This window comes from Octopus bimaculoides, chromosome 6 (genome assembly GCF_001194135.2).
Source record: "Octopus bimaculoides isolate UCB-OBI-ISO-001 chromosome 6, ASM119413v2, whole genome shotgun sequence".
In the NCBI taxonomy this organism is placed as follows: domain Eukaryota; kingdom Metazoa; phylum Mollusca; class Cephalopoda; order Octopoda; family Octopodidae; genus Octopus; species Octopus bimaculoides.
The window spans coordinates 10,741,717-10,757,422 of record NC_068986.1 but is presented as its reverse complement, the minus strand read 5'-3'; the positions used below and the strand labels follow the sequence as shown (position 1 = coordinate 10,757,422).

The 15,706-nt window shown below is 39.3% G+C and overlaps 1 protein-coding gene across 11 annotated transcripts in view; it reads left to right on the top strand.

The window, feature by feature from the left end:
• The window catches only part of LOC106870442 (dedicator of cytokinesis protein 3), a 274,705-nt gene that overhangs the window by 161,089 nt on the left and 97,910 nt on the right, over nt 1-15,706 (top strand). For all 11 annotated transcript variants that reach the window (XM_014916529.1, XM_014916531.1, XM_014916528.1 and 8 more), the window contains 11 exons: nt 80-143; nt 259-365; nt 2,816-2,975; nt 4,252-4,349; nt 5,632-5,718; nt 6,509-6,609; nt 9,252-9,333; nt 10,125-10,177; nt 12,072-12,180; nt 13,271-13,457; nt 13,736-13,863. In XM_014916529.1, coding sequence (XP_014772015.1) covers nt 80-143; nt 259-365; nt 2,816-2,975; nt 4,252-4,349; nt 5,632-5,718; nt 6,509-6,609; nt 9,252-9,333; nt 10,125-10,177; nt 12,072-12,180; nt 13,271-13,457; nt 13,736-13,863 — 1,176 coding nt within the window. The remainder of the gene's footprint in view (nt 1-79; nt 144-258; nt 366-2,815; nt 2,976-4,251; nt 4,350-5,631; nt 5,719-6,508; nt 6,610-9,251; nt 9,334-10,124; nt 10,178-12,071; nt 12,181-13,270; nt 13,458-13,735; nt 13,864-15,706) is intronic.

The window sequence follows — 15,706 nt, the reverse complement described above, 5'->3', positions numbered from 1 at the left end:
ATATATATATATATATAAAATATCAGATGAACTGTCTTTACCCCTGTAAACCATAAGGCTATGTTTGTCCACTTTGCAGTTTACTTTACCCATAGAGAAGTTCACTGGTGCACACATCCGACTGGAACTGCGGCATTGTTCAAGTAAGTTGTAGCCAAAAAGTTTATCCCTTCTCACACTTTTTGTTGTTGTTTGTTTTATGCAGGTTTTTAACAGTTTTTGATTTGATTTTGCTCTCTTTTTTTTCTTCATTTGTAGCAAGTGACAAAAAGCAAGGGGACAATTTGCTCGGGTTTTCTTTCATCAAAATTACCAATCAAGATATAACATTAACAGACGCCACCCACACTTTGTGTATTTATAAAGTAAGAACATCTTTCTCTTTAATGTTTAAAACTATTAAGGGGGTGAGTTGGCAGAGCCCTTAGCATGCCAGGCAAAACATTTAGCAGCATTTCGTCAGCCTCTACATTCATCATCATCATCATCATCATCATCATCGTTTAACGTCCACTTTCCATGCTAGCATGGGTTGGATGATTTGACTGAGGACTGGTGAAACCAGAGGGCTACACCAGGCTCCAATATGATTTGGCAGAGTTTCTACAGCTGGATGCCCTTCCTAACACCAACCATTCAGAGAGTGTAGTGGGTGCTTTTACGTGTCACCCGCACGAAGGCCAGTCAGGCGGTACTGGCAATGGCCACGCTCAAGAATGGTGCATTTTATGTGCCACCCGCACAAGAGCCAGTCCAGGGGCACTGGCAACGATCTCGCTCGAAAGTCCTTACCTCAGCTTGAATTCCACCAAGGTCAACTTTGCCTTTCATTTTTTTCGTGATCGCTAAAATAAGTACCAGTTATGTACTGGGGTCAATGTAATCGGGCTTATCCCCTTCCTCGAGCTTGCTAGCATTGTGCCATACTTTCACACCATTAATCCCCACCTGTCATGCAGGAGACCTGGTTCGATTCCCCGCCAGGGAGACTTGTTATTACTTGCGGTGCCCCAACATAGCCACAGCCTTAGGGCTGAAACACATAACAGAATATTGTGTGTGTGAGCAGATTTAGCAGATCATCACCTTCATCATCATCATCGTCATTGTCATCGTCATCGTCATCGCCACCACCACCACCACTTACACTGCTTGCATGGATTCCTGTGACTCTCTATCGCCATCCAATTCTATTGTCTTTCATACTTGGCAGGTGAGAGCAATTGCAGTTGATGTTGTCACAAATCTGCTTAATACCGGTCTCTGCATCTCATGCTCTGCTAGCTCTTCCTTGTGCAGGCTCTCACAAAAGAGCTTCACTAACAACTTCATCTGTAGCTCTCCAGCAATGCCCTGTGAATCTTATTCCATGCTCCTTGTTGTCTGTTACTGCACAAAGGTTCCCATTCAATCGCTTATTGGTCAGGCAGTCTCTCCAGGTGACACTGAAAACCAGTCTTAGCATGCGAACGTAGGCTCCACTCTGTCTTCTTTCCAATTTTGAGAGAAGGGTCTATGTAATGTAGACACTCACAAATTGGTAAAGCCTGGGATGCCATGATCCAGTTATCTCTAGTGTGGCAATGTAGACTTCCAGGCAGCGAGCTGGCAGAAATGTTAGCATGCGGGGCCAAATGCTTAGCGGTATTTTGTCTGTCTTTATGTTCTGAGTTCAAATTCTGCTGAAGTTGACTTTGCCTTTCATCCTTTCGGAGTCAGTAAATTAAGTACCAGTTGCGTACTAGGGTCAATCTAATTGACTGGCCCCCTCCCCAAAGATTTCAGTAGAAAATAATGTAGACTTCTAGACATGAAAAGGAGCCTCTCTCAAGCAACCATTCCCTATGTCCTATTGTGTTTAGGAGATTGAATCTTGAAAAGAAGCCCACCGCGTATGTGTTTCTGTGCATGGGTGTATGTGTGTGTGTGTGTGTGTGTTTCTGTCTTAAACATGACATCATACAAGTGGTGTTGTTCATTTGCAATACCCTGTGAAAACATTTCCTGACCAGGGGAAAATGTTACTTCACAAGGAAATAAGTGAGGGTTGGTGACAATTGGAGAGATTGGATAGGGTTGAGGGGTGACAAGTTATGCAGATGAGTCTGAAAATAGGGAGTGGAGATAGCTGATAGAGCAGAAACGGGGTTGAGTTGGAGTGAAGAGTTGCAAAATAGACAGTATTAAGCCATGATGATGCTACTGTTGATGATGATTTGCAAATTAATGTTTCATCTGTTTTTGAATCATTTTTTTTTGAAAGAGAAAAGTGGGCAGGGTGGGGTGGGGGTTTAGTTCTCTTAATTGTTTCAGTTACTTCTAAACTGGTGCAATTTATGCTGTAGATGTTATAAATTGAACTTCTATTGATGTCTGCCCGAACTAAAGAGGACCCTCTGAGCCCCTCTCATCCTGTTTCAGTTTAAATAAGATGGGTTTGCATTTACTGAGGCCCGTGATAGTTCCCCTCTGCTGAATACAATGAGTGAACCTGTTTTCTTAATACCCCAGGAGTCGATTGGGGTACCCAACTTCCAACTAGGGTCGCTTTCATGTAAGCAGGGAAGAGTTTAACTGCTGGGAAGAAAGGTTGTTTATATGATGTAGTGAGCCCATATTAGTTTTGGCCCTCTATCTTTCTCTCTCTCTCTCTCTTTCCTCCCCAAAAGTATTTCTTTTGGTTCTGCTTATAAGTTTGTCTTTGTTTCGTGTCCTTTATTGGTAATTCTTTCTGTTTTGAGGTATTTTTAAGAAATTCAATCATCCTAACATTGTCTATGTAACAAAATACCACTACTTTTTCTCTCTGTTTCAGTGTGATACCCTTGTAAATTTAACCTGTATGGATTATTTAAATCTCCCACAAAGTCCTTCGGAAACCTCTCTTTCATCTGTGTCAGCCATCTACCAACGGAATTCCAGAGACACTTTGACCATCAGTTCCTGCCTTTGTTCCACAAAGTTTACACAAAACAGTAATATAGAACTTTACCATTTTTTTCCAAAATTGTATTTATTTATTCTGTGAAGTTTCCAAGAGTGGACCTTAGAAGACTCCCTGTTTTGGTGACTTTTTTGTTGTTAGAATTTATACCATCATTTTTACTGCTCACAGGCTTCTATTCATGTAACCCCACATTGTACCAACCCTAATGTCTTTTGTAAGCCCTAAATGGTAAATAAAAGAAGCATTATTGTTGTTTTTTTGTCTGTGCTAATGACATTGTGAGAGGGTGGGGGTGGCCCAGTCAGCAAGTCTGTGCAGCAGGAGATGACTAAATTCAGTTTCTGTGACTTTTTTTAATATTATCTATTTATTTTGTAGCTTAAATCAGTGATTTCCAAAGTGGGTGGTGGAAAGATCCAGTGGGGGGCATTGAAGAAAAATGGGGCAACCAAAATGGAGCAATAGTTGTAAAACAAACAAAATAAAGGGTTAATTAGGTTAAGACTTATTTGTGAAGTGTTGTTGTTTTGAATTTGCTGCAGAAAATGGTTTGTGTCTGTGATGGTGAGTGGGTGGGGTGGTTGGAATGTGGTCTTAGAACCAAGGGGGAAGCAGCCTAAAAATTATCTTGTCCTTATTGTAAGCATCTTATCCTAAAAAGTGTGGTTAAGAGTTTTGCTTCCCAACCACATGGCTCCAGGTTCAATCCCACTGCATGGCAGCTTGGGCAAGTGTTTTTTTTTTTATCACTTATAGCCCTGGACTACCTAAACACTCATGAATGTATTTAGTAGACAGAAACTGAAATTTGCAATCTGGATGCTAGGTTCATTCTCACTTTGTAGAATCTTGTGTAAATGTTATTTTCCACACCTTCAGACCAGTTCATATCTTGGGAGTGAAACTGGGTAGATGGAAATTGTACCGAAGCCTATTGAATGGATTGTAATTAAATGTTTACTTTGACGTAGTTTCTATGGCTGGATACCTTTCCTAATGCCAACAACTTTACAGGGTGTACTGGTGCTTTTCACATGGCACCAGTTCGGTGGGTGGGGTTGTTACGTAGGACCAGCACCACTACTCAATGCAGGGTTGCCAAGTAGCATGCAAAGCAAGGGCCTCCCTGCTAAGAGAGGGAGAGCAGTCAAGAGAAGTGGTTGTAGCTGCTTGAGAATTATGTTAAGGGTCCACCGGCCTCTTTCTTGATGACCCTAATGTTGTTTATATTGAAGCCGTTGAATCTGGTGAAATAATTTGTTGTTTCATTTCTTTGTTTTGTTTTGTTTTTTCTCAATTTGCAGAAGATCTCCTTGATATATTGCAATGGCGAATGAAAACTGACAAAATTGAACAAAGTTTGGAGAAGCTGATGAGTATTAATGGAAGAGATATTGTCAGGGTAAGCAGAGAGCTTTTCTGTAAAAGTTTTGTTTTTAAGATATTTCTCAGTTGTCAGAGCAATTTGTAAAGCATCACTGCTCCAAACATGGAATGACACCCCCCTCTCAAAAAAAAAATAATGTTGGATTATTATCAAGTCATCATCATCACCATCATTTAATATCTGCTTTTCATGCTGGCATGGATTGGATGGTTTGACTGAAACTGGTAAGCCAGAGAGCTGCACCAGGTTCCAGTCTGATTTGGCATGGTTTCTACAGCTGGATGCCCTTCCTAATGCCAACCACCCTGAGAGTGTAATGAGTGCTTTTTATGTACCACTGGGATGGGTGTCATTTACATGACACTGGCAACGGCCACAACTATGATTTCCCTTGGTTTGACGGATCTTCTCAAGCACAGCATATCACCAAATGTCTTGGTCACTTGTCATCACCTCCATTAAACCCAACATTCGAAGATTGTTCTTCACCACCTCGTCCCATGTCTTCCTGGCTCTACCTCTTCCACAGGTTCCCTCCACAGTTAGATATTGACGTTTTATGCAGCTATCCTCATCCATACACATCCCATGACCATACCAGTGCAGTTGTTTCTCTTGCACACTACATCTGATGCCTCTTCTGCCCAGTTATCCTCTCAAGATATGCTCTGTCGTACATGCACACTGACATTGCACCTCCAGTGAAGCATTCTAGCTTCATTTCTTTCAAGCCTTCACATGTCCTCTGCAGTCACAGCTCACGTTTTATTGCCATGTGGCATGGCTGTTCGCACACAGGCACTATACAGTCTGCCTTTTATTCTGATGTTCTGAGTTCAAATGGTGCCAAGGTTGACATTGCCTTTCATCCTTTCGGGGTCAATAAAATAAGTACCAGTTGACCAGATGGGGGTTGATGAAATCAACTTAACTCCTCCCCTGAAATTGCTGGCCTTGTGCCAAAATTTGAAACCATCATTATCATCATCATCATCAAGATGATGAGATAGCAGAAATGTTGGCACACCGGGCGAAATGCTTTGCGGTATTTCGTCCATTTTTACGTTCTGGGTTCATATTCTGGCAAAGTTGACTTTGCTTTTCATAAGTACCAGTTGCATACTGGGATTGATCTAATTGGCTGCTCCCCCACAAAAATTTCAGGCCTTGTGCCTTGGATAGAAAAGATTATTATTATCATTATTATTATTATTATTATGATTATTATTATTATGACCATCTAAAGATTTACTGTAGTAGTACAATATTATTATTATAGCTTATTGTTTATTTTCAGTATTTACATGACATCTTGGATGCTTTGTTTGACATGTTCTATACAGAATCTTTGGAACAATATAATCAAGTTGTATTTGATGCCTTGGTAAGTAAAGAATATGTGAACTGAAATAAGTAAAAGACGTGTGTGTGTGTGTGTGTGTGTGTGTGTGTGTGTGTTTGAGTTACAAAGAATCTGTATCCAATGATTATATGAAAAAAAACAAAACAAATTCAATGTTGATATCTCACAAATGTATTAATCTATATTTTAGAGTTGAGGAATTATGTACCTTATCTTCAATGGATGGATATTTGTCTTCACCTTGTTTGTTGTTATCACAACATTTCAGCTGATTTGTTCTCCAGCCTTCATCAGGTGTTCTGATAGAATTTCAAACCCAACCCTTTATTTGACTAATAGGGTACTCTGTTTTCGTTCCTAAGGTATTCTTTTTTTACTGATGTTATTTTTTGTTGATATATTATTTCCCAAGTCCCTGCCTGGGATTGAACTCAGAATCTGAGGGTTAGTAGCCTGCACTTTCATCCACTACACTATATGCTATATAATGTCAACAAAAAATAACACCAGTAAAAAAAGAATACCTTAGGAATGAGAACAGAATACCCCATTAGTCAAATAAAGGGTTATGTTTGAAATTCCACCAGAACACCTGATGAAGGCTGGAGAGTACACCAGCCGAAATGTTGTGATAACAAACAAGATGGGGACACCTATCTGTCCATTGTAAATAATGCTCACAAATGTACTTCTAAAATAGGTTTCTGCTTTTTGTTTTCATGTTCATACCTTATGTACTGGAATGTAGGAGTTGGGTGTACTCGTGTGTCTGTATCATTACCATTCACTTGTCTTTTTTTTTTTTTTACAGGTCCATGTTTTTTATTTGTTAACAAACCGTACATTCAAGCAATATGTTCCTGGCTTCCAGTCATATCTCACTGACACTTTTTCCTCATCATTAGTGTACAGGTAAGTTATCTGTTTCACTTTGAAAGCTCCTTGCTTCCACCTTCAAATGGCCGTTACATCTCAATATTTATTCTTCATTTCATTTCTATTACAAATGTTGCTGCCAAATATTTAATTCTTCAGAAGTGGTTGTCTGCTTAAAAAGTTCACTTTCCAATCATGTTGGTTCAGGCTCAGTCCCATTGCATAGCAACTTTGGCAAGTGTCTTTTACTGTAGCTCCAGCATAGCCGAAGCCTTGTGAGTGGATTTGCTGGGCAGGAACTGAAAGAATCCCATCATGTGTATGTTAGCATCTCCTCGTCTTGACATTATGTGATAGTTATGAATGAACGTCACCAGTTCCCAACCTTCCATAAAAACATGTCTGGCCATGAGGAAATATTGACTCACTTGGAAACTGTCTTGTGAGTAATTTTGAGGGTAAATCTGATATGTTTGGCTCTGTGGAATCTATTCTGGCAGTCGATCATCATCCTTTAACGTCTGTCTTACTTGCTAGAATGAGTGGGATGGTACCACAAGAGCCGGCCAGACCGAAGCCTGCACCAGGCTTTTGTGACTGTCGTGGCAGGATTTTCACAGTTGGATACCCTTCCTAACATCAACCACTCAGCAGCGTAGACTTAGTGCATTTTACATAGCACTAGCACAGGTGAGGTGAGTCGTGCTTTTTTATGTGGCACAAGCACAGGCGAGGTCAGTTTTGGCGAGGTTTTTACAGCTGGATGTCCTTCCTAACAGCAACCACTCAGCAGAGTGGACTCAGTGCTTTTTATGTGGCACAAGCACAGGCGAGGTTTTTACAGCTGGATGCCCTTCCGAACACCATGGGAAGGGATATTCAAGTCAATGCTAGAAGTGAATACTAACAACTGTTTCTATGTCTTGAGATGCTGGAAGTGTGAGTGAGTGATGCCATGCAGTTTGCCAGACACCGTCAATTCATCCAACCCATACCAGCATGGAAAACAGACGTTAAATTATGAGGGTTGATATTCTGTACATTGAGATGCTAGAAATGATTGATTGATTGATTATTTGACAGTCTCCCATTCGTTACATCCATTGTTTAAAAAGCAAAACACTTCAAAGACACTCAAAGCGTCACTGAAAAGCTTTCGAGAAGAACTCTGACCCCTTAGGAACGTGAATACAATGTTACTCTGTCTGGCGAAGCTGTACCAACAGAAGTGCCACCTCCCACGTACAGAACAGTATTGCAAGGGGAAGAAAGAAAAAAAAAAGAAAATGCAAACTACGGAAGTCGAGGACCAACTTCTTGCCTTCAGTCTCCGCAGACCACCAGTTCCCAACCTGTGGAAGAACCTTCTGTTCACACATTGGACAGATTGGACTCATTGACCACAGCTGGACACACACGGCCCTGTTGTCTTCTCCCATGCAATGTCATTGGCAACAGCGACAACCAAACTAATAATAATAATCCTTTCTACTATAGGCACAAAACCTGAAATTTTGCGGGAGGGGAAAGTCATTCATATTGACCCCTAGTACTTGACTGGTATTTAATTTATCGACCCCCAAGAGGATGAAAGACAAAGTTGATCTTGGCGGAATTTGAACTCTCAACTTAGTGACAGAGATGAAATACCACTAAGTATTTTGCCCAGTGTGCTAATGATTCTGCCAGCTGCTACCCCAATAATAATAAGAACTCTTTCTACTGGAAGCACAAGGCCTGAAATTTGTGGGGAGGGGGCTAGTCGATTACATCAACCCCAGTGTTTCTCTGGTACTTAATTTATCGACCGTGAAATAATAATAATAATAACAATGATAATCCTTTCTACTAAAGGCACAAGGCCTGAAATTTTGTGGGTGGGAACTGATTGCTTTGACCCCAGTTTTCCACTGGTACTTAATTTATCGACCCTGAAAGGATGAAAGGCAAAGTTGACCTTGGCAGAATTTGAATTCAGAACGTAACGACAGATGTAATACCACTAAGCATTTGGCGATCATTCAATAGTAGTGCTAATTGCCAACCAGTAGTCAGCTCAGTAGTTGGCTTTCCCTGCTGATTGTCAACCAGTAGTCAGCTGATCAACATGTCTTTGTTTACATCAATTCAGCAATTTCCTTAAAGAAAGAGGGAAAGTCAGCAGGTAGCAGACAGCAGGCACTTGATTTCTCTCTCTCTCTCCCTCTCTCTCTCTCTCTCTCTCTCTTAAAAACACATGTCACTTAGGGTTAGAGATAGAGAGAGAAAGCGAGTGATAAGTGACATGTGTTTTTAAGAGAGTGTGAAAGAGATGGATAGAGAGAGAGTGTGAAAGAGATGGATAGAGAGAGAGTGTGAAAGAGATAGACAAAGAGAGAGAAAGCGAGAGAGTAGGGGGAAAGAGAGATAACTGGCATGTGTTCTTAGGGGATGGGTTTCCCTGCTGTCTGCTACCTAACAGATCAAAGCTGTCACTGACTAACGTCTGAACGATTGTCAAACGATTGTCAAACGATTGTCAAACTGTTTGGCATTTAGAGAACTTGTACCGAAGGATCGCCAAGCATTTTGTCCAGCATGCTAACGATTCTGCCAGCTCACCACCTTAATAATAATGATAATAATAATAATAATGATAAATAATGATAATGATAATACATCTGTTGTTTCTATTTCAGACATCTTCTGCTCTGTTTGAAAGGGAATCTTGATAAAATCATCAATGGGAGTCAAGACAGAATATTAAAAGAGATGTTAAAGGTGATTCTTTTTGAGCTTTTTTTTTTGTCTTTTTCTTTACTCTTTCTATTTAATGTTACTTTCTGGATTCCCTCCTCTTATTTCTTCTGTAGGGTTTATACTTATGTCATATGTAAACCCTTGTGTAGCTGTATGGTTGAGAAGCTTGCTTCCCAGCCATGTGTTTTTAGGTTCAATCTCACTGCATGGCACCTGGGGCAGGTATCTTCTATCGTAGCCTTGGGCTGACCAAAGCCTTGTGAGTGGATGAGTGGATTTGACAGATGGAAACTGTGTTGAAGCCTGTCATATATAGTCGTAGCTGATACTTGACAACCCTGCTGGTGTTACATAAAAAGCCCTCAGTACACAATGTAAAATGGTTGGCATTAGGATGGGCATCCAGCTGTAGAAGCCATGCCAAAACAGACAACTGGAGCCTGGTGCAGCTCTGTGGCTTGCCAGCTCCAGTCAAAATGTCCAACCCATACCAGCAAGTTCAGTACAAACGCTTTGACACTGAGAATCGAAATATCCAGAACAAATGCTACAAAAAATTTCATCTGATGCTTTAACTACTTCAGTATTCAACCACATTGGGGTGGACTTGATTATATTGACTTTGGGAGGGTGAAGTCAAAGATGACTTTGGTAGAATTTCAACTCAGAATACAAAGAATTGGAACAAATACCATAAACCATTTTAACTGATGCTTTAACAATTCTGCCAATTTCTTGTCTCAGAATTTCTAATCTTCTCTTATTCTAGAGATTATCTTTGTTAAAATTTCTCAACAATTTCTATTTTTTAGGTGTTTAATTACTTGTTCCAGTTTATTGTCCAGTCCAAACTGTTATTCAACAGGTAATCAATTAATTAATATCTATATTTAATGTCAGATTGTTATTGTTCTAACATTAAAGAGTATTATTTAGGAACAAAAAATATGCAAATGTATTTTATTTGCCATCTATTTATTACCTAGCTGACTCCCCTCATAGTTCCACTGTCTCCCCACCACAATCCCCTGATATTGGTCATGTCTCTACCATTGTTCACCATTCCTTACACTCACCTCTACCTCTACCCACTTGTCATGCTCCTTTCACATTCCCATGAATTTACCCAGCTGGCCACCCTGTCTGAACCTCTGTTCCATATGCCTTATATTCACTTTGTACCTTGAAGGTACACCCTGACACATTATCACCACCACCATTTTTCCCCTTTCCAGCTGGGGTAACCATGTACTTCCTCTACAGCAAGACACTTTTTCCAGCCTCCCTCGTCACATGGTACAAAGCCACCTTCTTCGATATTGCCACCCCATTCTTCCAATGGTTCTTGTAATGTGAGTTACTCAGTGACCTCACTAGTGCTGGTGCCACGTAAAAAGCACTCTCGGAGTGGTTGGCATTAGGAAGGGCATCCAGCTGTAGAAACTATGTCAAAGTAGACATTGGAGTCAATTAGATATATTTGTTGAAATAACTGATTTGAACAGATATCTCTAATTATGGGAAATTAGGAAATTCACATGCATGACCTAAAATCGTATGTTTGTCTTTGTCTGTCTGTCTGTCTCTATGTCTGTCTATTTGAGTCTGTCTTATTCAATGAAAAATAAAAAAAAAGTCAAATATTGAGTTCTATTTCTCCTATTGGTTCTACCAAATTTGTGTGTCTGTGTATCTTTATTTATTGGGATAGGGTGGGAGTGTTGGGTAGTTGCATGAAGCAGTGATGGAAAATCTGCAAAGGTTAGACCGATTCAAAATATGTTTGCAACAAATTTGAACTCGTACAGATTTTTTCCTGCAGTTTTCTGTTGAGAGAAAAGTCTTGTTTGAGATAAAATGGGTTTGGACACTATAGTCAGCTCAGAGTGCCCTCTTTTCTACTGGTGAATGCATTTTGAATTCTTTAGTTCTTCTCTCTCCCAGATACCAAGAGAGTTACCACTCTTGATAGATAGATATATATATATATATATATATATATGGGAGAATGTACGAAAAAACAACAACAGACGAGGACAGGTGGTGTAAATAACAAAAGGATGTATTAGTATGACGCTCGGGAATACGGAAAGTCTTTGACGTTTCGAGCTACGCTCTTCAACAGAAAGAATACGGAGACAAGGAGAAAAACACGGAGAAAAAAAATTGAATAGTGTTCAGTCAACGGTCAATCATAATAATGGCTGACCGGAAGTTAGAAATTCTTTTTTCAGGAGAGCTAAGAAAAGGGGGAGATAACAAATGGTGATCGAAGAACGAGGGGCTGTGTGTGTGGGAGATAGAATGCTGGTGATCTTGACGTATGTAGTGTGAAAATGGGGAAGGGAGAAAGGAGTTGGTCAGTTGTAGTGTGTGCGTGGTGTGATGCAAGGGTATTGGTGTGATGTGATGCAAGGGTATTGGTGTGATGTGATGTGAGGGTGTTGGGAGGTGGGGAAGGCATGGGTCGAGTGTGGGTTAGGCTGAGGGTGGGGTAGAGGTAGGGGTATATATATATATATATTTTCAATAATAATAAAGGGTAAAATTAATTAATTAATAATTTTACCAAGTAGTTCGGTATGTTAAAATAACCTGATGAGGATAATACATACATATTGTGTATCAAGATGTTTGTACATTGATTGTTGGTAACATTTGATATTTATTACTGTATGACTTAGTGTATGGAATATTGTTTCATGTTGACAGTAAATGTATGCATTGTTTAAAAACGAAATGCCTTTCTTTTATTTCAGAGCATACACTGTTGAAAGATCTGATGACTTCCCTCAACTCATATATTTAGTTTTCGAAAAAATGGGGTACCTTGTATCGTTAAATCAAGATAACTTGTCAAGTTGTCAGGTAATATCAACGTTTTATTTATATCAAATTTCTCATTCATTGATTGTGCACATATAGTAATACTTCATCATTTAACATTCGTTGTCCATGCTGGCATGGGTTGGACAGTTTGACTGGGCTGGCACACTGGAAGGCTGCACCAGGATTCAGTCTGATTTGGTATGGTTTTCTATGGCTGGAATGCCCTTCCTAATGCCAACCACTCTTAGAGTGTAATGGGTGCTTTTACATGCCACTGGCATGAGTGCCATTTGTGTGACACCAGCATCTGCCACAACTGTGATTTTTGTTGGCTTGATGGGTCTTCTTTTCAAGCACAACATAATGCCAAAGGTCTTGGTCATTGCCTCCATGAGGTCCAGCACTCGAAAGGAACTCTGATATTAATATTCTAACTATATAAAGCCATTTAGCTACACACCTTTACATATAGATATATACTTTTATTCATCATCATCATTGTTTAACGTCCGCTTTCCATGCTAGCATGGGTTGGATGATTTGACTGAGGACTGGCGAACCAGATAGCTGCACCAGGCTCCAATCTGATCTGGCAGAGTTTATACAGCTGGATGCCCTTCTTAACGCCAACCACTCCAAGAGTGTAGTGGGTGCTTTTATGTGCCACTGGCATGAGGGCCAGACAGGTGCGCATTCTCTCCTGATGACCCCATACACTTGCTGGCTTACGGTAAGTGGAGTTCTCGACTGGCAGCACTTGCATGTGCAAGTTGTTTGCAAAACATTTTATTATGATTAATGATATTGAAAATATAAAAAAAAACGAGGCTAAGTAAATTAATGTGCTAATGATTTTAATGAATTAAGTATTATAACATTGATGTGATATGTACTGTATATCTACTTTTGCACCCCGCTTTGTATGTATATATGTATGTGTGCGTGTGTATATATATATATATATATATATATATATATATATACACACAGAGAGAGAGAGAGAGAGAGAGATAGAGACACACACACCTGCCACAATACACACACACACACACACACACACACACATTGTCTTATAAGAATTTCCAAGAGAGTAATTGTTTTTCTTTTTGTTTTTTCCTGTCTGTTTCAGATCTTACTGCTGAGCAACATCCCCAACACTTATAATTCCCTGTTAAAACTGCTGAGTAAGAAAGATGTGACAATATATGTTGTCAATATCATCAATTTTATGCCGAAAGAGCTCTCAGAGTCCCTGTTTAGCAAGAAATTAGAGTTCCTTCACGAAACTCTCAAAAGTGAACTAGTCACTGATAGAGGTAAGTACCATCATCATCATCATTGGTTTTGTACATAGTGTTCTTCTAGAGAACGTTTAAGAAACCGTAAGAAAATTATGTGTTTGTTTTATAATTTGAGATTACATAGAAAGTATTTGACTTAGGATATGGGCAGTTCCCATGAGCACTATTCTTTGAATTTCTGCCATTTTGGGGTTTCCTGCTATCTGAGCTAGGTAGCAATCAGCCCTTTTTGCTATCATTCCTATTATTATTATTAATATTATTATTATTATTATTATTATTATTCTCCTTAGATTCTCGAATGATGCTGCTGCCTCTCTGTATGTCTCAAATCAAACGCTGTTTCATTGCGAAGCAATTATATTCCCTGGCTACAACCATTTTAGGTGATATCCTTTGCTTCCTCCATTCACTAAAATTAGTAAGTATCCTTTATTTTTATATCCTTTTTTTTGTTGTTGTTTATTTGTTCCATGTTGTGTAACACATTTAGAGACAAAACCTCAATGCTCATCTCTTGAAATGAAAAAAGAAAACTCTGCATGGAGGACATTGCTTGATCAATTTTTACTCTTTTGTTTGTTCCAGTCACTGCCCTGTGACCATGCTGGAGCACTGCCTTGTCAAACAAATGTCATCCCCAGTACCTTTTTTTAAGTCTTGTACATATTTTATATTTTTGTCAAACCACTTATATTTATTGGGATGTAAACAAACACTGTTGTCAAGAGGTGTTGGCTGGGCAAACACAAAAATGCATGCTCTCTCTCTCACACACACACACACACACACACACACACACACACACACACACACACACACACACACACACACACACACACACACATATGATGAGCTTCCATACAATTTCCATCTACCAAATCCACTCAGGAGGCTTTGGTCAGTCTGAGGCTATAATAGAGGTCGCTTGTCCAAGCTGCTGTGTAGTAGGACTGAACCTGTAGCTATGTGGTTATAAAGTTCACTTCTTAACCACACAGCTACACCCGTATAAAACTTCTGATATTTGTCCTCATCTTGTTTGTTGTTAACAACATTTCTGCTGATATACCCTCCAGCCTTCATCAAGTGTCTTGGGGAAATTTCGAAACTGGATTCTCATTCCTAAGGTATTTTTTGATGTTGTTATTGTTATTATTATTATTATTATCATTATTATTATTATTATTATTATTATTCAGGTCACTGCTTGGAATCGAACTTGGAATCTTGGGCATATGGCATAGTGGTTAAGAGCGTAGGCTACTAACCCCAAGATTCCAAGTTTGATTCCGGGCAGTGACCTGAATAATAATAATAATAATAACAGCAACATCGAAAAATACCTTAGGAATGAGAACCCAGTTTGGAAGTTTCCCCAAGACACCTAATGAAGGCTGGAGGGTGTATCAGCCGAAATGTTGTGTTAACAACAAACAAAATGAAGATAAATATCCGTCAAATGTAAATAATGTCCACAATAGGTGTTGCTAACTTTTGATTTCAATCACAGTGAAAATGGATTTTGCAATGAAACAAGTTTGTGAAGCGAGCACTTCATCTTGCAAATGAAGAAGGCCTTGACTCTTTTGCAATTGAGGAAATTATTAATGATATTTGTTCATTGGACAATGAGTTTACTCTTACACCAGCAGTGATGCAGGCAATCAAATTGGTGGATGAGATGAGGAGAGTAGTGATCTGCTTAAAGAAATAAAGTAGTTGAGAGGATAGGCCTATCATTGTTATTCTCCTGAATTGTTTTGTGATTCTGTCCATTTAAGTTTTCCTGCAATGGTTACTCTTGAGCTGTGTCTGCAATTATTTATTTTATTTTGTTCAGGGGCCCAACTGGAGGGAAAAGTTAGACATAGGGGCCCAGGTCTGAGAGGATTAATAATGGCAGTTATTTTACTAAATTCTTTATTATTTTGAAAATCAATTGAAACAAATGCAGAAATATGCTAACAAAAGGATTTTAAAAAAAGAGTTGTTTCTGAAATCCATTTTCTCATGCCTATAATGTTAAAATTATAAAATTTAGATGAATCTGGATGTCAGCTTGAGATTTTCATTAGAACCTGTATTTGGTGTTTATTTTGCTTGAGTTTAATTTAGTTGTTGTTGTTATTATCCAATTCCCAATCATTAACAGTTATTCCTTCCTGGAACTGCCTCTGGGTCCTGGGACATGCCCTCTTCATACTCCTATCCTTCCTAGAGCAAGCTGCTGGCTTCTTGCTGCTTGTACAAGCGTTGGGCAA